The sequence below is a fragment of the Typopeltis vanoorti genome, chromosome 21 (assembly GCF_054136105.1).
Source record: "Typopeltis vanoorti isolate ZY-2024b chromosome 21, IOZ_Tvanoo_1.0, whole genome shotgun sequence".
NCBI lineage: Eukaryota > Metazoa > Arthropoda > Arachnida > Uropygi > Thelyphonidae > Typopeltis > Typopeltis vanoorti.
In genome coordinates this window covers 63,912,914-63,935,159 of record NC_143569.1, presented here as the reverse complement: position 1 = coordinate 63,935,159, position 22,246 = coordinate 63,912,914, and the positions used below count along the sequence as shown (strand labels likewise).

The following is a 22,246-nucleotide window of genomic DNA, read 5'->3' as shown; positions in this document are numbered from 1 at the left end:
GATTGTGTTTATTTCTCTATTTTCATTAATTAATTTCACTGATTTCATTCTTCTTCTTGAGTATTTGTTTTACCAATCTTATTTTGGCGACTGATTTAGCATCAGTTAGTGATAGTGGGTGTAATTTTGATATCAATATCTTGCTTCTTTGGCTAGTCTGTCTGCTCTATCATTGCCTCCAATATTTACATGGGCTGGTATAGTTTGCCCACTGATTAGAGGTCCTTCGACACTTCTGCTCATGTCAGAAAAAAAAAAAGGAGAATCTATTCCGATAATAGGGTAATCAATCTGTCTTCTAGGATGAGTTTGTTTATTATTACAGGTCGGAAAATTTAGCTTTTCTTTTACGAACATTGCTGTTTTTTAAAGTGTAACTATTTTGCTTGTATAACTGTTGGAAAAATGTACGTAGAGTATTAACATAATTAAAAAAGTATAGCATAAAACAAAAATTTAACTAAATTTATTTTTAAGAAAGTTTTCTATAAAATAAAAATAATTATACAGAAAAACAGAAATTTTTTCAAATTTCAATTCTTAGATATTCTAAACTTATAGTTGAGAGAACTGAGACACTTTAATGTCCTAAACCGATTAATTATTTATGACTTGTTGTGACTCTTTTAACAAACCCATACAAAAAAAATGTTGGGAAAAAATACCATCATCAAATCCTTTTATTCTTCAGAGTCATCTGAATCGGTGTCCGAATCGCCATCACTTTCACTTAAACTGATCACCAAAGCTTCACATAATTCTTCGATAATTCCGTCTCTGTCCCAATACATATTTTCCAATGAGGTGACACGAGAGCAATATTTTCCCCAGTTTTGAACTGTAATACTTTCAATCGCCTGTTCTGAAAGCCTAAAAAGTTTGGACATGTCAATATCCCCAGTTACATTGCGATGGTAAATGAAACTTTTCACTTCTGCCCAAACATACTCAATAGCATTAATATTGCAATGATATGGTGGTAGCCTCAAAGCTAGAAATCCATGCTCTTTGAGCATCATGTCGAATTTAAATAGTTTAGTTGTGGGCGAGTTTCTTTTGACCAAATTAAGCAATTCAATTTTTTGCATATCTGGAGAATGAGAAATGTTATTTGCAGAGAGCCAATCCATAAGAACTTGCTTCTTATTAGACCAATTTGGAACTTTGTTTAGTCAAATAGAGTGATATGAAGCGTTATCAATTATAACAACAGCATTTTTAAGAAGGTTTGGAATCAGTTTTTCTTCTGCCCACTTTTCTAAGATCGTAGAATTCATTTGCCCATGTTAATCTCCAGTAGTTGAATTGGCTTTGTATAGTAAGTTTGAATTCGGTAAAAAATCACATTTCTCCACCCCCACACAAAATTATTATGCGCCGCGAGGCATTTCCGGTTTGTAGCACTCCACATTCTTCTTTAGACCGCCAACATTTTCCATAAGTTAAATTACTATCAATCCAAGTTTCATCTAGATACACAATCAGTCTTTTCTCCTCCCTGAAACGTCTTATTGCTCTCAAATACTGCATTCTAGATAAAACAATGTCACTTCGCCTCCATGATAAGTTTCCTTTTATTCTGGGACTTTTTAAAACAAAATAAATCTGATTTCATGAAGTATTTTCCTTAAAGTTTCTCTTTTCCAAGGAAAATTAATTTTTTCTTTAAGCACAGGAATCAATTTTGGAACAGTTGGCACTCTTTTCTCGACCACTTAAATTCGTGAATAGTTCTTCTTATAATGTCTACATCAAACTCATTCAAAGCTATAGTTTCGATAGTTTTCTTTCTCTGGCTCTTTTTTTTTTAGGAGATTTAAATTTTGGCTTATCTTCACCTTTTAATTCCCTACGAATTCTTTTAACAGTCGACCCCGATGCACCCACAATTGCACTTGCACGTTTTATGACTTGAGAAAGAGGAACAAGGAGACAGCCTTCTGACGATTCCTTTTTGCAGAATGTCAGCACATTATTTAGTATTCTTTTGCAAGAGCTACTGAAACGTTTAACAACAGAACTTGTTGACTGTACTGGATCCATCATACAAATTAATAATAAAAAAATAATGCAAAAAAGTGACAACAAAAATCAAGCTACTACTAGTACAGTGACAGACAAGAAAGCACGTGATTTCGCATGCTGGCGACAAATTCGTACATCCTTCATTTCTTTCTCCCCTTCAGCATGAATCGATTATTCTTGGCAAAATGCCAAGGAGAGATCTACAAACGGTGGGCATACTATATCCATTGCAGTATACAGTTCTTATTTTTCAAATTTAACATTGTTAGATTTGAATTTCATGAACATTTTCCATTTTTTTAATGCTTCAAGTGCAGATTTAGAGTCGCTGTAGATGGTTATTCCTTCTGTAATGGTTATTACTGGATTAGAGAGATAGAACTTGAGAGCTGTTTGTATGGCTGTTAATTCACAAGTGAAGTTTGAAGCTATTTTGCCAACTGTGGTTTTGATTTGCATTTTCTCGCCTCCAGATAGAAAAACCCCTGAACCTCCTTGGTTGAGTGCTTCATCAGATGATCCATCAGTGTAGGCAGTGACATGGTTTAGATTATTTATGTGATGTATAGTGTCAAGTCCTTTTCTTTTATTTTCTTCCTATGAATCCTTTTTTGAACAAGGTTCTAGGAAATTTAAGTTGATCATTGTGTTTTTTGGTAAAATAGTGGAAAGGAATGGCTGTTTGTTTATTTCAATGGACAGCTGTTCTTAGTCTATCTGTTTTCTAATTTCATGATTGTATTGTAAAGTGGATGATCTCTTTAGTCTAGATTTTCTTGTCTAGGCATCGAAAGTCTTGAGTGAGATGTTAGATTTGTTGGCTTCTGATTCTGTTAGTGAATTTAACTGTGGAGAGTTTTCTTCTGTCTTCTAATATGTGAAGTCCACACTCTTGTTGAACTTTTAAATTACGGAGGCTGTTCAATAAGTTATAAGACTATATTTATACAGAAAACAGATTACCTTTAATCGTCATCATTTACATGGTCTTTTTCGAAGTAACTACCATGAGAAGCGATGCATTTGTCCCAACATTGCGCCCACTTCTTAAACACATGTGAAAGTCCGTTTTTTGAGAGTTCTTTCAAAACTGCCTCCGCAGCTTTTACACATGCTTTGTTGCTTTCGAAATGGCGGCCTCTTAGTGGTTTCTTGAGCTGAGGAAACAGCCAGAAATCGCACGGTGCGAGATCAGGACTGTACGGAGAGTGTAGGATATTTATTGTTCTTCTGCAAAATGTCCACTACACAACCAGCAATATGTGGCCTTGCATTATCGTGGTGCAATAAGAAGCCATTCTTCAGCAATGGACGCTTCCTTTTGACGTGCTGTACCATTGTCCATAAAACATCCGCATAGTATGAGCCGTTTACAGTATTCCCGGGTTCTACAGCATGTTGGTAAACAATGCCTTCGTAGTCAAAAAACATTATGGTCATAACTTTACCAGCCGATTTTACAGTTTTTGCTTTCTTGGGGATAGGCGAAGACGGATGCTTCCATTCACTACTTTGTTGTTTCATTGTAGGGTCATAGTGATACAACCAAGCTTCATCTGCTGTAATGATGCATTTTAAGAAGTTGTTGCCTTCTTGTTCCGGTCTTTCTTTCCATTCTGTGCACACATCCACTCGATGCTGCATTTGCTCCGGTGTCAAGAGTTTGAGAATCCATCGGGCACAAACACGTTTCAGTCCCAAATGTTCAGCCATGATCGAGTCAACACTTCCCACAGAAATATTCAGGACAACATGCAGCTGCCGTACTGTAATTCTGCGATCCTCCTTGATGATAATCACTGCTGTGTTGATCGTTGTCTCTGTGATGGACGTTGAAGGTCTTCCCTCTCGTTCAAGATCTTCCACATTTTGCCTTCCTTCCTTCCTTCCTTGAAAGTTTTATGCCAGTGAAAAACACTTGCCCTTGACATTGCTTCATCGTGGAAAGCTTCGTGTATCATATTAAAAGTGTCTGATGCCGATTTTTGCAAACGCATACAAAATTTAATCGCATAACGCTGTTCCAAGGATGCTTCCATTTTGATGACTGGTCGCGGCTCGTAGGTGCACCGAAACAAGCTTGCATTTAGTCACATGACACTCTGGCACATCAGCCCATGTACACCATCTATCAACCTCTTTTGTTAATACAGACAGCAACATTTCTTTATTCCACAGAAATTAATATTGTGATGAGTGGTTTCGCAACAGTAAAATTAGTCTTATTACTTATTGAACAGCCCTTGTATTTGTGGATGAGACTGTACCTATAATAATTTTTGCTGCTCTTGATTGTACTCTGTCAAGTTTTACTTTTGAGCTAGCAGAAGCTGGAGCCCAGATTGATGAGGCGTATTCCATAGTGGGTTGTATGAGTGTGATATATGTAGTTTTGAGTGTCTTTGGTTTTGCACCCCACTTTCTTCCACAAAGCCTTTTGATGATATTAAGCTTTTTAAGAACTTTATTAGATATATTTGTAATGTGAGGTGTAAATCTCAGTTCAGTATCTAGGGTTAGGCCTAAATGTTTTGGAGACTGATTTTTCTATTTTGGTATTATATATTTTGATTTGGAGGTTGAAATTGTGTCTATTGTGTCAGTGGAGAAGATGCTTATTTTTGTTTTTTCTGGGTTTATCTATAATTTAAGGTTCCTTTGCCTATCTTTCTAAGCCTTTTAATGAATTATTTAGGACTTTTTCAGATTTTTGATAATTGCTGCTTGTGTGCCAGATTGCTATATCATCTGCATAGTATGCTATTTTTATGTCATTTGTTATGTGAGGATGGATATTGTTCATATAGATGAGAAATAGGAGTGGGTTTAAGACAACCTTGTGGGGCTCCAGCCCAAGTTCGATGTATGTTAGAATAAATTCCATTAACTTTACCTTCATTTTTCTTCCTTTCATGAAATCAGAAATCCAAATTAATGCATTTCCCCTTATTCCAGTATTGTATGCAATTTTTATTACTTTTTGTCTCCAAACATGATCGAAGGCAGTCGTGAGATCCAGAAATATTGCTGTTGTCTTCTTTGGTGGTTTTTCTTGAAAGCCATCTATGATTGATTGGCAAAGATAAAATAATTGATCTTCTGTACTGTGTTGAGACCTGTATGCAGTTTGGTAGAAGTTGATCTTGTTATTTTCTAAGAGCTAGTTCATAAGTCTGGTATGTATTATTCTTTCGTTTAGTTTGCAGAGAGTGCTAGTCAAAGCTATTGGTCTGTAGCTTTTACAGTCATTAGGGTTTTTGTTAGATTTTAGTAAGGGTATAATGACTGATGTTTTCCAGATTTTTGGTAGTTTACTTGTATTCCAGGAAGTGGTAAATATCTTCAGAAGGCAGGTTTTGGTTATTTTTCCCATGTTTTTAATCATGTGTCCAAAGATGATTTTCCGGGTGATTTTTCATGGTCAATTTGACTAATTGCTGTTTCTAGTTCTGTCATTGTGAGGTCCTGAGTAAAGATGTCTTCAGAAGGATAGGTTCTGGATTGTATTAGCAGATGTTTTGAAATTTTCCTGCACTTTTTATCTTTGTTGTATTGCAGTGTGCTTACTTTCGAGTAATGTTTGGCTAGTATATTTGCCATCTGCTTGTTTGTTGCTGTATTAGTTCCTGAGGAGATTGTGTTCGAAGAGTGATCAGTATCCGGAAGTGTTGTGTTATTTAATAATCTGATGATATTCCAGTGTTGTGAGTCTTTTCTTGGATCTAGTCTATTGCAGAATTCTTCCCACTTGTTTTGTTTGCAGTTAGAAATTTCATCTTCTATGTTTTGAGTTAATTATATTAATTCCTTCTGTTGTCTTCTGTATTGTTTTGTTTTAACTGTTTGTTGATATTATCTCTTTCAGTGATCATAGCATTGATATTATCATCATTTTCAAAATGGAACCCAATTGTTTTTCCTGAGGTCTCTGGGAATTGAATTTTTTGCAGCTCTCTCTATGTTGTTCATTAATTCTAGTAATTTCTGATCAAGATCTTTACTAGTGGGTGTACCAGTGCAATATGTTTCTAGTAGTTGTGTGTATTTAGGCCAATTTGCTTTTCTGACGTTCCAAGATCTCTTTGTCTGTGGGTTTTGGTCTAACTGCAAATTAATGGTGGTGATAATAGGTCTATGATCTCTCTGATGGCATTCTTTAGTATTTTCCACTGGGTAAGACTCGCAGTTTCATAATCTACTGCTGTGATGTCTAATGCTGATTCTGTGCCTGTTGTTTTTGACAGGTATGTATTTTGCTTGTTGTTTATGATCTCAAGGTTTAGATCATCAATTATGTCTTCTATTTGAGTGAGAGTATTAGAGTGCAAAAACAGAGGGTGAAAGAATTAATAATTGTGGCGGGTACGAATGAATTGAAAGGTGATAAATTTTTTATGAGAGAGGACTTGAAAGTATTGTTAAAGGTAGCGAAAGAAAAGAGTGACAGAGTTAGAATGGTTAGTCTGTTGCCACGGTATGACAGAGAGGAGTTTAGGAGGAGGGCCATAATCGCAAATGACATTATGCATAGGTTATGCAGACGGTGTGGTGTGGAATGAGTTTGAAGGGCAAAAGGACTTATACAAGATGGATGGCCTGCATTTGAATGGACTTGGTGTGCGGAGACCGGAAAGAGTGTTGCTGAATGAAGTGAAAATGGATGTGCAAAACTAGGGAAACTAGAACTAACAAAGAGGGGGGGGGGGGGAATGGATATGCAGACATCAGTGAGACAGATGAGTGTAAGAATGTATATAATGTACCCGAGCCAGCACTAAGGACAAAAAATGGGATTGGGTCATTTAAAATAACGCATCAATATAGGGATGGGACTAAGGGATCACTGCATTTCATGTATACTAATGCCAGGAGTATTAGGAACAAGAAGGAAGAATTTTTGGCCTTGATTGGCTCTTCCTGGCCACAGGTTATTGGCATAGTGAAACATGGCTGATGGAAGAAGATATAGTTAGTGGGATAGAATGTGTAGGTTATAGTGTATTTAGGAGGGACAGAGAGAATAAAATGGGGGGAGGGGTATTATTGATGATAGCTGATGAACTGCAGCCAAGGAGAATTGAAGTTGTATCGCAGGATAGTGAAAGGAGCTCATTTGAGGCTATTTGGTGTGAGATTGAGACTGGCAGAATAAAATATACAGTTGGGTGCTGCTATAGACCAGGTGATGGAATAGATGGTGGAGATAGTATGCATAGGGAAATTGATGAAATGAGTGGAAGAAGGGTAATTATTATGGGGGATTTCAACTATGGTAACATTGATTGGAAGGAGGAGAGGACACATGTGAGGAAGGAAAAGGATTTTATTCAATTATTAAGGGATAACTATCTGAGACAGCATGTAATTGAAAATACTAGGGGTGTGAGAGTGCTTGACCTGGTAATAGCATCTGAGAATTTGACTGTAATGAATATGACCATGTTGCCACCTATTGGTGAGAATGATCATAAGGTCTTGACCTGGGAAGTGGATAAAGGTGTGGAATTTTCAATTAAGACAGGTATATGTGGAATTACCATGCTGGCAAGTATGACAAGCTTAGGAGATTGCATGGATCAGTGCAAGGGCTGGACGTCGATAGAGCATGGGAAGTGGTCAAGGAGCATTTACAGGAGGTAATGGCTGATTGTATACCTAGGGTCCGAATAGTAAAACAAGTAGGGGTTAAATGGATGAATAACACCATTAAGCTTGAGCTGCAAAAAAAGAAACAACTGTGGAGGGAATTTAAAGAAAGGGGTGACCTGCAGGCACACGAACGGTATAAAGTGCAGGCCAGAAAGGTAACGAGTGTGGTAAAAAAAGCAAAAGCGGATTATGAAAGGAAACTAGCTTTGCAAGCAAAAGAGAATCCCAAACAGTTCTTTCAATATGCTGCAAGCAAGAAAAAAAACTGTACACGGCAAAATGATTTTAAGGAATGACGATGGTAAGGAGGTCACTGAATCAGTCGATATAGTGGAGTTAATGAGCGCGCACTTTGCAAAAGCATATCATCCAGGTGGTGACATTGAAAAAATGAAGGAACCATTAGTTTATACGGGAATAGTGATGAATGAAGTGGAGGTGACTAGTCTATTACAGAACCTTAATGTGAACACATCTGTGGGATTGGATGGTATACCGGCACGGGTCTTGCGTGAAGCGGCTAAAGAATTATCAGTGCCCTTGACCATGTTGTTTAATCTGAGTCTCGGGTCTGGTTTAGTCCTGAAGGTGTGGAAAGAGGGGAAAATAGTTTCACTGCATAAAGGAGGATCCAAGACTATGGTTGCAAATTACCGACCGATCAGCATATCAGGAGTCATTGTCAAGTCTTAGAGAAAGTAGTCAAGGGAAAAATACAGGAATGGATTGATGAAAACGAGATACTGTACAGGGGACAGCATGGCTTTGTGAAGGGTAGATCATACTTCAGTAACTTGCTCAAGTTTTATAACAAGGTGACGGCTGAACTGGATAAGGGAAATGGGTTTACAGTGATACTGCTGGACCTGGCAAAGGCGTTTGACAGGATACCACATGGAATACTAATCCGTAAACTACAACATATGGGAATGGATATAGGATTGGTGAGATGGATAGGTGGTTGGTTGATGGAGAGATATCAAAGAGTAGTTTATTCGGGAGTAGAGTCCAAAAGACGGCCTGTGACTAGTGGTGTGCCGCAGGGTTCTGTTCTTGGACCACTGCTGTTTAATCTGTTCATTAACGATATAGGGAAGGATCTAAGTGGAACAATTCATTTGTTCGCTGATGATGCAAAATTGGGTAGGGCAATAGTGAATGCAGAAGATGTCAAAGTCTTGCAGGATGACTTAGATAGATTGGAGTTCTGGGCTAAGGAGAATGGATGTCAATTTAATGTGACAAAATGTAAGGTTATGCATTTTGGGGTGAAAAGATTAGCAGCAATATACCATGTTGGTGGAACTGTACTCCAAGAGATTGATGAGGCCAGGGACTTGGGAGTGTTGGTGGATAGGGAGATGAAGGTTAGGGGGCACATTGCAAAAGTAGCTCAATCAGCTCATCAACTCACTTGGTTGTTGAAAAATACCTTGACGAGCAGAGACAAGCAATTTATTGTACCTCTGTACCGAGCCTTGATAAGACCTCATCTCGACTACTGTGCCTAGATTTGGTCACCTCGGTTCCTTCTTGATGGGGAGGAGGTGGAGAGGATCCAGACGCGAGTGACTAAGATGATAACAGGTCTATGGAATGAACCATATGAGAACAGGTTGAAGATTTGTGGGTTGCAGAAACTAGTTGATAGGCGGAGGAGGGGAGATATGATTGAGACATTCAAATTGCTAAAGGGATTCTATAGGATTAATTCAGAGGATATTTTTGAGATCAGGACTGGTGGTGGGAGAACTAGGGGACACCTATGGAAGCTGGGCAAGAGTGTGGTTAGCAGGGGTGTTAGAGCTGGGTTCTTTACTTTTAGAGTGGTAAATGAGTGGAATAAGCTGCCAGAGTCTGTTGTGGGTGCTATGACGGTGAACGAGTTCAAGACAAGGTATGATAGATACTGTGAGAATGTAATTGCATAGTTGTGTGGACATGATGTTTAGGGCCTCCCTCGATGAGTCTAAGGACTCCTGGAGTCGCCCAAAATAATAATAATAATAATAATTTGTGCTCCTTTCTGATCTAGTTATGAGGAGCCTGAAGTTCGACTTTTGGCATTTAGATCTTTTGAAAGGATCTTTGTATCTGGCATTGTTTGACTTAGTTGCTTAAGTAGTTCTGTATTTGTATCTGTGTTATCTGGGTGATATGCATTGACTATTGTAATAAGGCGGTTTGGTAGAAATATGTTGACTGCTTGAACCTCTGTGTTACTATTTATACTGCTGTTTGTATTTGATAAAATTTCTTTATATTTATTGTGTTTGGTCCGTAAGAGTATAGCTAGACCTCTGCCAGAATGATCTGGTCTGTCTTTTCTTAATGTTGAATAGCCTTTGATTTGAAGCTTCATATTTGGGTTTAGTTTTGTTTCTTGTAAGCATGCATTGTGGATGTTATTTTTGTATAAAACATTCTTAAGCTCTTCCATCTTTTTTTGAGTGCCATTGATGTTTAGCTGTAGTATGTTGAGAGTCCTCATAGCATATTTCTCATTTGCCTTTTGGGGCCATTATTAAGTAAAATATGGGTTACTTGAACATAAGCACTGCGATACCATGACAGCCGATCTAATAACCAAGAACTACTCAGAACGAAGCGCAATTCCTGATATTCCTGATTTTCAAAAGGCTGCAAGCTGTGTGTAGTTTTCTCCACCTTTGCACCAGTTGCCCTGGTGTTGGACTACCTCTGGGATCAGCCGAATTGTCTATTACTAAAAGAAAGAGCCATATAGCTTCATTTTGGCAATGTAAAATATAGGCAAAGTGGATATTAGATCCAACATTATTTCAAAGCTGAATGTTTTTAGAAACTATGAAAGTTCCGTAAGTTGGAGATCTTACGAGAATACAATCATCAGCATCCCCAAGTTGCCTTAGCTACTTAAGTAGGTAGTGCAACTTGCCAATGATTGTATTCTCGTAATCTCCAGGTTAACTTATGAAACTCTCATAGTTTTTACAAATATTCAGCTTTGATATAATGTTGAATCTAATATCCACTTTGTTAATGTAATTATAAATTGTTGTTATTTAATATTTTCGGACCAGGGTTGACCACGGATAACTGAAACCGTGGTCAACGGTTGAATAGGGGACTACAGTAGCTTAAACATACAATGCGATGAATATATTGCTATATGGTTTGATGTATTACTTCTTATCTTGTCTGTATTCTGAGAATACTGACAAGATAGGAAAGCAGCATTGCCAAATTGCAATGGAATTAAATCCTACCAAGTAGAAGTCTCCAATGCTTTAGTAGTATGAGTAATCCATAGTACCACTAAGTGGCCCAGTCTTATACAGTGAATTGGTTGTGGAATATTCACCATATGTCTCTTTGCCTTTTCATAATTGAGATATTCCATACTGTTCATTAACAGAAGCTTTTGCTCCTATTTCGTTTTATACCTCCTGCTGCTCCTTTCAGATTTTGTTGATGAATTTTTTGTTTATTTAATTAAATATGGATTAATATAAAATTGTCTGTATCCTTGATGCTTTATTGTGTACAAAAATTCAGTGCAAAATATATTTTTTATTGTACTAAATTTGAATATATCAAAATGTTTCAGGGTCAGGTTCAAAAAGATGTGGAACTTATGCGTAATATTGGAATTTCAGCTCACATTGATTCAGGAAAGACAACCTTAACAGAGCGGCTTCTGTTTTATACAGGTCGCATTGCAGAAATGCATGAGGTAGGTAAAATTACTTTTACATTTTTCAGTACACATCATATATTTAAGACTCAAATGTAGAGACAAAAGAACAAGCATTATCAATTCGTGTATGTATCTTCACAGGGTTACACAGATTAGTATTATAGTACTACACAATTAAGTTTACAATTTTCTTCCAAACTAATGTTATTTATCAGGTCTGCATTATTGTCAGATCTTACACTTTGGTCTTCTTAGGTCTTACGCTATTTACTACATCGATCCACCTAGATCTTTTTTTCCCCCTCCCATCCTGCATTATACACCTCTTTTGGTAATCTTTTCTCTCTCATTTTCTGCTTAAGTGTAAATATTACCATATACTAGATTAACCCTATTTACATAATTTTCAGTGCTGATAATATCAAGTTTCTTTCTGATATCTTTATTTTTCATGATTCCACCAATGTTGTCATCTATTCGAGAATATCCGTATAACATGCAAATTTAACACAACCAGTTAGCTGCATGCCTCTAGTGATCTTATCATCCACTACATCATCTATTAACTTCCAAAATTCTCTTAACCAAAGTTAAATTGGAAAATATACAAGACAATAATTAAACGTAAATTAAAGATGCCAAGAAATTATATTCTTGGCATCTTTAATCCTTTATCCAAGTGTTAGCAAACAAAGTTTGCACATGAAGTGTCTTCATGACTGGGCTACTTGTATATAGAGGCTTATGACTGTCAAAAAGAGAAAAGTGAAAACTGTGGAAATATAGTGGTCACTTTGTTTGAGGAATCAACTCCAACTTTCTAGGCAAGGTGGTCATGTTTTAAGAGTTACCAGAATACTCATCAGTCTGATGGTTGGTTATCGTGTGTGTGTGTGTGTGTATCTACTAATGCCAGAATCATCAGGAATAAATGCAATGCGGTTCTTGACATTGGTAGGTGTAATGGGACTAAAAATTATTGCCATTAATTATTGAGACTCTGCTGAGAGCAGAGGATTTCCTTATAAGAATAGAATGTCATAGGTTCGGTACATAATACCAAGTAGAAGTCTCCAATGCTTTAGTAGTATGAGTAATATAGTGAACATAAGTAGAGTATGAGATTTGTGTGATATAGAGGTTAACAGAATAAATATGCAATTGAATCCTACTAGAGACCAGGTTACCTGAAGAGAATCGTGTACTGCATAAACAGATAAATAATTTATATTGTATCACAATATAAATTATATAAATATCACAATATTATTGTGATGTGTGAATATAACAATAGAGTAAGAAGAAAGCAAGCAAAATAGAGAAAAGATGGCTGTTATTCTTCCCATGAGTGAACGTGGATATGGAGTTTTAAATTGATAGAGGACAATGCATGTGAGAACTTTGAGAGCATGTTACTTCTTTGTCACGATATTATTCTGACAAAGAAGTAACATGTGGAACTATAAGGCCAGCGATTATAATAAACTGAGAAGCCTTCGAAACAGTGCTTTGGCATGAGAATTTGTGTCTTCTCACTGGTTGTCATTATATACCAGAGTTGACCTACCTGAGTCATGAATATCACAGATTTGGATCTGGGATATTGTTATTATAATAAGTTCACTTAAGAGATTGAGTGAGAGACAAAGAAATTATAAAAATCATCATCAAATTCCTGCCATGTACCCTCAAGGTGTGTACAGGATATGATAGTACTACATGAAAAATTTACATCATTACTAACTTCCTATCTACAATTTTCCTCCAAATCAGTCTGTTACCTGTCAAGACTCCAATATTATCAGGTCTTATATTTCTATCTTCTAAGTCACTTTTTACTGTATCAATCCACCTATATCTTGGTCTTCCTCTGGGTCTTTTTCCCACCAACTGGCAGAGAACACTTGTTTTGCTAATCTTTCCTTTCCCATTCTGCTTAAGTGACCATACCACCTGAGATTAGCTCTGCTAATGCATTCCTTGATGCATACATCAACAATATCAAGTTCTTTCCTAATATCCTTATTTTTAATATGATGTTGCCATTGATGCCATCTGTTCACGCCTATAATCTTTCTCAGGACTCTCATATCTGCGGTCTCTAGTCTTTAGTCAAGTGTTTTACTTCTGACCAGCTCTCAGATCCATAAGTTAAAACTGGTTTCAACACTGTCTTGTATACAGCTAATTTAGTATTTTGGCTAATTTCTCTCTTATTCTATATAAATTTATTCAGTTGACTTCCTACCATACCAGCTTTGTTGATTCTGTTGTCTATTTCCATATTTAACTTACTATCTTCACTAAAAATCGTGCCTAAGTAACTGAAATGTTTTACTTGTTCTATAAGTTCTCCATTCACGATGCAGTTGATATTTTCAATGTTACTGCCTATTTTCATTGTCTTTGTCTTTTTAATGCTGACCTTACAACAGTAATTTAATTTAGTCATGGAATCTTGCAGACTTGTAGCAGATTTATTTAGAAATATAACATCATCCGCATAAAACAAAGAGCTGAGATCAACGCCTCTAATTTTGATATCATGTTTAATACCACTTTCCTTCATAATGTGATCCATATAGATGAATAACAGAGGGGATAATGTTGATGCTAACTGGTCCTAAGAGTTATAAAGATTAAAAAAAAAAAAAAAAAAGAGGTCACAAGACAGGATGTTGTGATGTGCTGCTATACTTACCAATCTTCAGATTGATGCACTAAAGAAGAAGAGATAATGTACATCCTTGTCTGACAGATTTAACATTAAACCATATCCCTGTACTTAAAATTCTAACTGCTGACTTACAACTCAAATAAAGACTAAGTATTGCTTGATATAATGCCACATTGACGCCATATAACTGTATCGTTTGGAATAGCTTCTCTCTTGGCACCTTGTCATGTTCCTTTTCCAGATCTACAAAACTTAAATATGGATCTTTGTTATATTCCCATGATTTCTCATCTATCTGTCGTAAAGTGAAAATCTGATCCTGACAGCCTCTATTTGGCCTGAATCCAGCTTGTTCTTCACCAAGCAATTAGAAATAATTACTTTAATTTCCCGATGTTTTGACCTTCATATTAAGGTCATCTGGAGTGCACGCACACACACACACAGAGAAAAGGTATATTACATTTCAAAAGTATGAAAGGGAATGATTTGATCAACCATTATTGAACTGGCCTGGCCTCTATTGGGTGAGGAACGATATCAAAAGCTATATTTTATGTATAACATTATCAGAGAACAAATTCATATATATAGCTTTATTACAGCAAAAGTGGTGTCCTAATTTAACATGAGAGTTGTTATATTAGAGTTAAGATCCTGGATTACTTATAGTCCTATTTATAATTAACTCTTGGATGAAAAGGTTATGTGGGTAGAATATGTCTTCCATGATCTTGTGATTTTTAGACCATCATTATTGTTAAAATTAGGGTGGTTGATAAGAATTTCACAGGCCTCCTTAAATTTATGTTCATACCACGTTTTGGTGTGATGTAAACAGAAAGATTGGATTTACCATAGTTATTAAATTTAATGTGCCGTTTATGTTCCTTTTTTCAAATAGGAATTATGCATCCTGTTTCACCTATATAGGGAAAATTACAGGTGCAATGAATATGGTATACTCCAGGGTGGGCCAATGGAGGAAGTGGATCCTTGGATGAGTTGAATCTTCTTCTTATTGTGCTATCTTCTATCGAAGGTCAGCGACCATCTTGGCAAACAAACTGCGCTCTTGTGCTAATCTGAGCAGTTGTGCACTGCTCTTTCCTGTCCACATCTTGATGTTGTCAAACCATGATATTCTTTTTCTTCCTCTAGTTCCTTTGCCACCAATTCTTCCTATCAAAATAGTTTGTAGAAGTTGGTATTTGCTGTTTCTCATGATGTGGCCAAGATATGATGTTTTTCGTTTCTTGATTATTTGTACAAGATGTTTAGCTTTGCCAGTGGATTTTAAGACATCTTCATTGGTAATTTTTTCTGTCCATGATATCTTTAGCATTCTTCTGTATAGCCACATCTCAAAGGCTTCGATTTTCTTGATGGTTGTCGCCTTCAATGTCCATGTTTCAACTCCATAGAGCAGAATAGACCACACGTAGCATTTCAGCATTCGGCATCTGACTTCCATGTTTAGGTCTTTATTGCAGAATAGTGTTCTCATTTTCATGAAGGACTGCCGTGCAACTTCAATCCTTGTCTTTATATCTATTTCTGGATCCCACCGTTCATTAAGCCAGCAACCAAGATATTTATATCTTGACACTTGATCAATATTTTTCCCATTGAGTGTCAGTTTCATTGATGAGGCTGGATGTTTGCTGATGATCATGTATTTTGTCTTGTTGATGTTTATATTTATTCCCATTCTTTGGCTTTCTATGTATACTCTGTCAATGAGTTTTTGGAGATCTATAATATTATCTGCAATTAGCACGGTGTCATCTGCATATCGAAGGTTGTTAACAATCTTTCCATTTATTGTGATTCCCTCTGAACATTCTTCCAATGCTTTTTTAAAGATTACCTCTGCACATATGTTGAACAGGAGTGGTGAGAGCACACATCCTTGTCTCACTCCTCTTTTGATGTTAATATCACTGGTGGTAATGTTGTTTAATTGAATGGTAGCTGACTGATTCCAATACAGATTTGTTATTAGTCTTATGTCTTGTTCGTCTAGCCTTGTTTGTTGAAGGACTTCTATTAAGTTAGTGTGTCTGACTTTGTCAGACACACTAACTTAATAGAAGCTTTTTCAAAATCTTAATAAAAATAACTTAATAGAATGCTTTTTCAAAATCTATGAAACACATAAAGACAGATTTCTGTTTTTCTATGCATTTTTGTATCAATATTTGGGTACAGAAAGGGGCCTCTCTAGTACCAAAACCATTCCGAAAGCTGAATTGTGTTTCACTTAGAGTTTCTTCACTTTTTCTATAAATACGATTCTGAATTACTTTGAATTGAATTGAATAAGTTGAATAAGTTCTTTAATTTTGCAGGAGGTTTAAAGGTGGCATTAAGGTGGTATTTCTGTAGTATTCTGTTTATCTGATATCCCTTTAATGTATGGAATTGTTAGTTTTATTGTAGTCTAGTTTATTTTTGTCTTGTGAAGAATTTTGTTGATAGTATTTTGGCTGTAGCCATTTTTAAGGAAGGGATTGCTGATAACTTTTAATTTGGGTAACCAAGATGATAACTGGCCTGTGGAATTGTGTATTTGAGAACAGATTGAGGGAATACAGTCTTCAAAGTTTTTGAAAATTGCATGTAATAAATGCTTTTTAATACTGTTATTTAAAAAATACAATTATCTTGCAAAGACAAGTCAAAGACTAAATCGTGTGACTGTGTACATTTTGAAAAGTGAGTCTGGCTCCTCATCAAGTGCTATCTACTTTCTTGCTATCATGAATTTTATTATTTTTCTTTCCTATTAAATTATTTTTTTATGGAATATTTATATAAATTCAACCTTCATTATAAACAAAAGAAAACACAAACCGAGTTGTTACATACATTTTAAACTCACATTAAAGGAAAGCATATTTCTGTATAATTACATGTAATGTGTAATGAGAATATATTACTTTGTTTTGTCACCTCCTTTGCTTAAATCATCTATAATGATATTTATATAAAGTAGACTGATATGTTGGGTGAGTAACTAACTTTTTTTGTGGCTAGTAGATTTAAGTTGTATTTCTGGAACCCAGCCTCCAACAGTATATCCCCAGCAAGATTAAATTCTACATCCCATCTTTGTTTTCCAAATTTTAACATTATATATCAACTTATCATGTATGTAATCTATCAAAATTCTTTGCAAAATCTAAGTGTGCCACTCTGTTTCAATGTCCCTTGTTCAATGCAGCTGTCATCTTATTGTAATAAGTGTAATAATTATAATAATACCACTATTGTCAACACAATTCTGAATCCTGGTTCCTAGCCTCTTCAATACTTAATCCACAACACCTGACACACAGATTGGTCTATAATTTGATGCTTGAGTTCTGTTACCTCCTTTATGAAGGGTATAATCTTCCCTTCCTTCCACACCTTTGGAACTTGACCCAATGTAAGACTTATTAAACAAATATGCCAAGGCAGATGTCAACTCCCTGGCACATTCCTTCAAAATATGTGGTGATATATAATCAAGTACCACAGCCTTATTAACATCAAGTTTGCTCAATTCCCCATATACCTCTTGTTCACTCACAGTTAATCTCTCTTCCTCCTCATCCACTGCTCTCAAACTCTCCATGATGTCACATTCACAAGGATGAAAGACCTTTATGAACTGCTCATTAAATCATCATCACACTTTACAAGGATTTAGACCTACAGTGGCCTGTTTCAGCCTTAGAAGTCATCGTTGAATCTCTTTAGAGGACATCCTGGTTTTCTTTTTTCCTAATGGTTTGTAATTTAAAATTTGTTTTGGTAATCTTTCTGTTTTCATTCTTTCAACTTGTTCCATCCATTTATGTTTATATTTTTTTTATTACTGATTCCTGGTTTAATTCTTTCATAATTTTTTCATTTCTTTTTTGATCGAATAGAGTATACTTTGCAGTTTTTCTCATAAGCTTAATTCAGCTATTAATCTTCTTTTTTTTTTTTTTTTTTTTTTTTTTTATTGTCCAGATTTTACTTCCATAAATGTTCCATTTACTTTTAATCTAGTTTGTTTTTGAACTAGGTTAGGTTTAAATATAGAGTTAATTACACCGTTATTTTTAAATATTTCATGATTTGTAGGTTTTTATCTTTTTTTTCATTTTCATATGTAATCATACATCCTAGGTAGTTAAATGAATTCACCTGTTCTAAAATCTTATCTATTGTTAGTTTAGTTTTTATTGAATCTTGTCCTTTAAATGCTATTATTTTTGATTTTTCTGTTGATATTATCATTCCATAATCTTTGGCTATTTCATTTAAATTTAAAATATCTTTCTGTAAATTATCTTCAGAATTATTTGTAATTATTATTTGATCATCAGCAAAAAGGAGAGTGTTTAAGTTCAAAATAGGAGAAAGCTTAATACCTCGATGGAAATTTTTATTCCATTTTATTATTACTTCATTTAAATAAATATTAAAATGAGTTGCTGAAAGAGGACATCCCTGTTGGACTCCTTGATTTATCTCTCTCAGATATGATAGTTCATAATTTAATCTTATTTGTATTTGATTATTTTCATATATACTTATAACTTTTAGAATATTATTTGGTATTTGTCTTTCTCTTAATATGTTAAATAAAATACTTTTAACTTTATCAAATGCTTTTTCAAAGTCAAATGTAATATGTGTTTCTAAATTGTATCCTGTTCTTTTCTCTATTATTAATTTTAGGCAAAAGACCAGGTCTATACGTGATCATCCTTTTCTAAATCCATTTTGTACTTCTAAAATAAAACCTTTGGAATATTTTATTAGTTTATTTAAAATTCTGCTATATGTTTTATAACAGAAATTTAGAATGCTTATATGTCTATAATTTTTAGGGCTCTACTACTATCTTTTTTTTAAGGATGGGGATCACTGTTGCTTTTTTCCATTCTATTGGTGGGTTACTTGTTGAATAGATTTTATTTTAAAATGATAAGAGTCTCTTTAAACCTTATTCTTGCATATTTATATAATTCTGAACATAACTAATCTTCTCCATGTGATTTTCCATTTCTTGTTTCTTTCATGCTGATTTCTAATTCTTCTTTAGTTATTTCCTTTTCATTTTCATTAAATGTTTGACAGTTATCTTTTTTAAAATATTTCTTTCCACAATTCTGTATAGAAATTTAGAAATTCTTCTAATTTCAATTGGGTGTTTAATTTTACGCTTTCTGTAGTATCTGTACTTAAATGTTTCAAAATCTTATATAGTTTATATAAATCATGTTCTAAATTAGAAACAAATTTGTTCCTTGATGCTCTGTGTTTGTCTGACTTCTTTTAACTATGGTTCTTATTCTTTTATATTCTATTTCATTTTCTAATTGTTTACTGCTTAACCATTTATGATATGCGTCTTTTTTCATTTTGATTATTTCTTTGATTGTATTGTATCATAGCTTCAGTTTTTTATTTTTATTGAATTTTTTGGTCTTTCCTAAGCTTTCATTTGCTGCTGTATTTAGTATTGTTTTTATTTTATATTAAGCTATTCTATTTCTATTTCTTCATTTCGTTTTATTTTAACTAAATATAATTAATTCTTTGTTCATATCGCCATTGTATATTTATGTCATTTAATAATCTAGTTTTATAAAAAAAAAAGTTTTACATTTTCTTTCTCTTCTTGTTATTTGTAGCCAATTTAGGTGATAATCTTAATTTTATTTTAACGAGGAACTGGTCACTACTTATTTCAAATCCTCCGTGAACTCTACATAACATTGAAGAAAACATTGATGTCTTTTCATTTAAGATAAAGTAATCTAATATTGATTTTCATCCTCTTGCTGCCCAAGTATATTTATGTCTTTATGTTTATAGAAATAATTCATTATTTTAAGGTTATTATAAACTTCAAAGTTGATCAATTTTTATCATTCTTGTTTAGAGTATGTTCTCCATATATTCCTATATTATTATTAATTTTTGTGTTTCCAATTCTTGCATTTAAGTCTCCTGCTAATATTACATAATCATTTTTATTTATTTTATTATATATATATATATATATATATATATTCTAATTGATTATAAAATTCAATATTATCATCTTCTCTTCCTTCTTCTGGACATATAAACCAATTACTGTTAAATACTCTATTTTTATTCTAGCTTCTATTATTCGTTCATTCCATAATTTATAATATTTTAACTGTTTTGAAAGTGAATTATGAATCCAAATCATAACACCTGCTTGTGTTCTTTGGTGGTCTCTGTCAACTCCATTATATATTACATTAAAATTTTCAGTTTTCATGGTTCCTTTTAATTTTTTTTTTTTTTTTTTTTTGTTGTTGTTTCAGTAATTACTGCTATTTGAAATTTTCTTCATCATCCTCAAATTCCTCCCATGTACCCTCAAGGGGTATACAGGATATGATAGTACTACATGAAAAATTTAAATCATTACTAACTTCCTATCTACAATTTTCCTCCAAATCAGTCTGTTACTTATCAAGACTCCAACATTATCAGATCTTATATTTCTATCATCTAAGGCACTTTGTACAGTATCAATCCACCTACATCTTGGTCTTAATCTGGCCCTTTTTCCTGCCAACCTGCCAGAGAACACTTGTTTTGCTAATTTTTCCTGTCCCATTCTGTTTAAGTGACCATACCACCTGAGATTAGCTCTGCTAATGCATTCCGGGATGCTGACAATGTCAAGTTCTTTCCTAATATCCTCATTTTTAATATGATATTGCCATTGATGCCATCTGTTCACACCTATAATCTTTCTCAGGAGTCTCATATCTGCGGTCATAGTCTTTGGTGGAGTGTTTTACTTCTGACCCAGCTCTCAGATCCATCAGTTAAAACTAGTTTGAACGCCCTTGTATACAACAAATTTAGTGTTCTCACTAATTTCTCTCTTATTCAACATGAATTTATTCAGTTGACTTCCTACCATTCTAGCTTTGTTGATTCTGTTGTCTATTTCCATATTTAATTTACCATCTTCACTAAAAATCGTGCCTAAGTAGCTGAAATGTTTTACTTGTTCCACAGGTTCTCCGTTCACAACGAAGTTGACATTTTCAATGATTCTGCCTATTTTCATTGTCTTTGTCTTTTTAATGCTGACCTTCATACCATATCTATTACAACAGTTATTCAATTTAGTCAGAGAATCTTGCAAACGTGTAGCGAATTTATTTAGAAGTATAACATCGACCGCATAAAGCAAAGAGCTGACATTAACATCTCCAATTTTGATATCATGTTTAATACCACTTTCCTTCATAATGTGATCCATATTATATAGATAATGAATAACAGAGGGGATAATGTACATCCTTGTCTCACACCAGTTTTAACATTGAACCATCTTCCTGTACTTACTTCAGTTCTAACTGCTGACTTACAACTCAAATAAAGACTAAGTATTGCTTGATATAATGCCCCATTGACACTATATAACTGTAGCGTATTGAATAGCTTCTCTCTTATCCCTTGTCATATGACTTTTCTAGATCGATAAAACTTAAATACAGATCTTTGTTATATTCCCATGATTGCTCAACTATTTGTCGTAAAGCGAAGATCTGATCCTGACAGCCTCTATTTGGCCTGAATCCAGCTTGTTCTTCACCAAGCTTTTCTTCCACAATTCTTCTCAGCCGTTTCTCAAGGATACTTGCATAAATCTTACCATGAACACTCAGTAGGGAAATACCTCTGTAATGCTCACATTCAGTTTTATTTCTCCTTTTACATATGGGTACTATGAGAGCTCTACTCCAATCATTGGGAATTCGTCCAGGCATTCTGAACTATACAGTGCAGCCACTGTAAGACTTTTATACCACCATACTTCATCATTTCTGGTTGAATAATATCTACTTCTGCTGCCTTTTCACATTTCAAGCCTTTGATGGCTTCAAGTATGGATGTGTATTTCTGAATTTGTTTTACCACCGTGCTGTCATCACTGCTTGTTTCATTTAGCAATTTTTCGAAGTGATTACTCCATACTTCAAGGATATCTTTGTCTCCCATTTTCAAGTCACCTTTATCATCTCTAACTCCTTTTATAGCACTCCTTCCTCAATTTCTAAGCTTCTTCAACAACCTCCAGAATTTTTTGTCACCTTCTTGATATTTATTTTCTTCTATGTTCTTGCCAATGTCCTCCCATGACTTTTGTTTAATTAGTTTTACACAGTGTTTAG

At 34.6% G+C, this 22,246-nt stretch overlaps 1 protein-coding gene across 1 annotated transcript in view; it reads left to right on the top strand.

The window, feature by feature from the left end:
• Positions 1 to 22,246, top strand: part of mEFG1 (mitochondrial translation elongation factor G 1) — a 206,466-nt gene that overhangs the window by 9,449 nt on the left and 174,771 nt on the right. Inside the window, exon 3 of the mRNA XM_090411581.1 lies at positions 11,264 to 11,389. Within this exon, the coding sequence (XP_090267707.1) occupies positions 11,264 to 11,389 (126 nt within the window). The remainder of the gene's footprint in view (positions 1 to 11,263; positions 11,390 to 22,246) is intronic.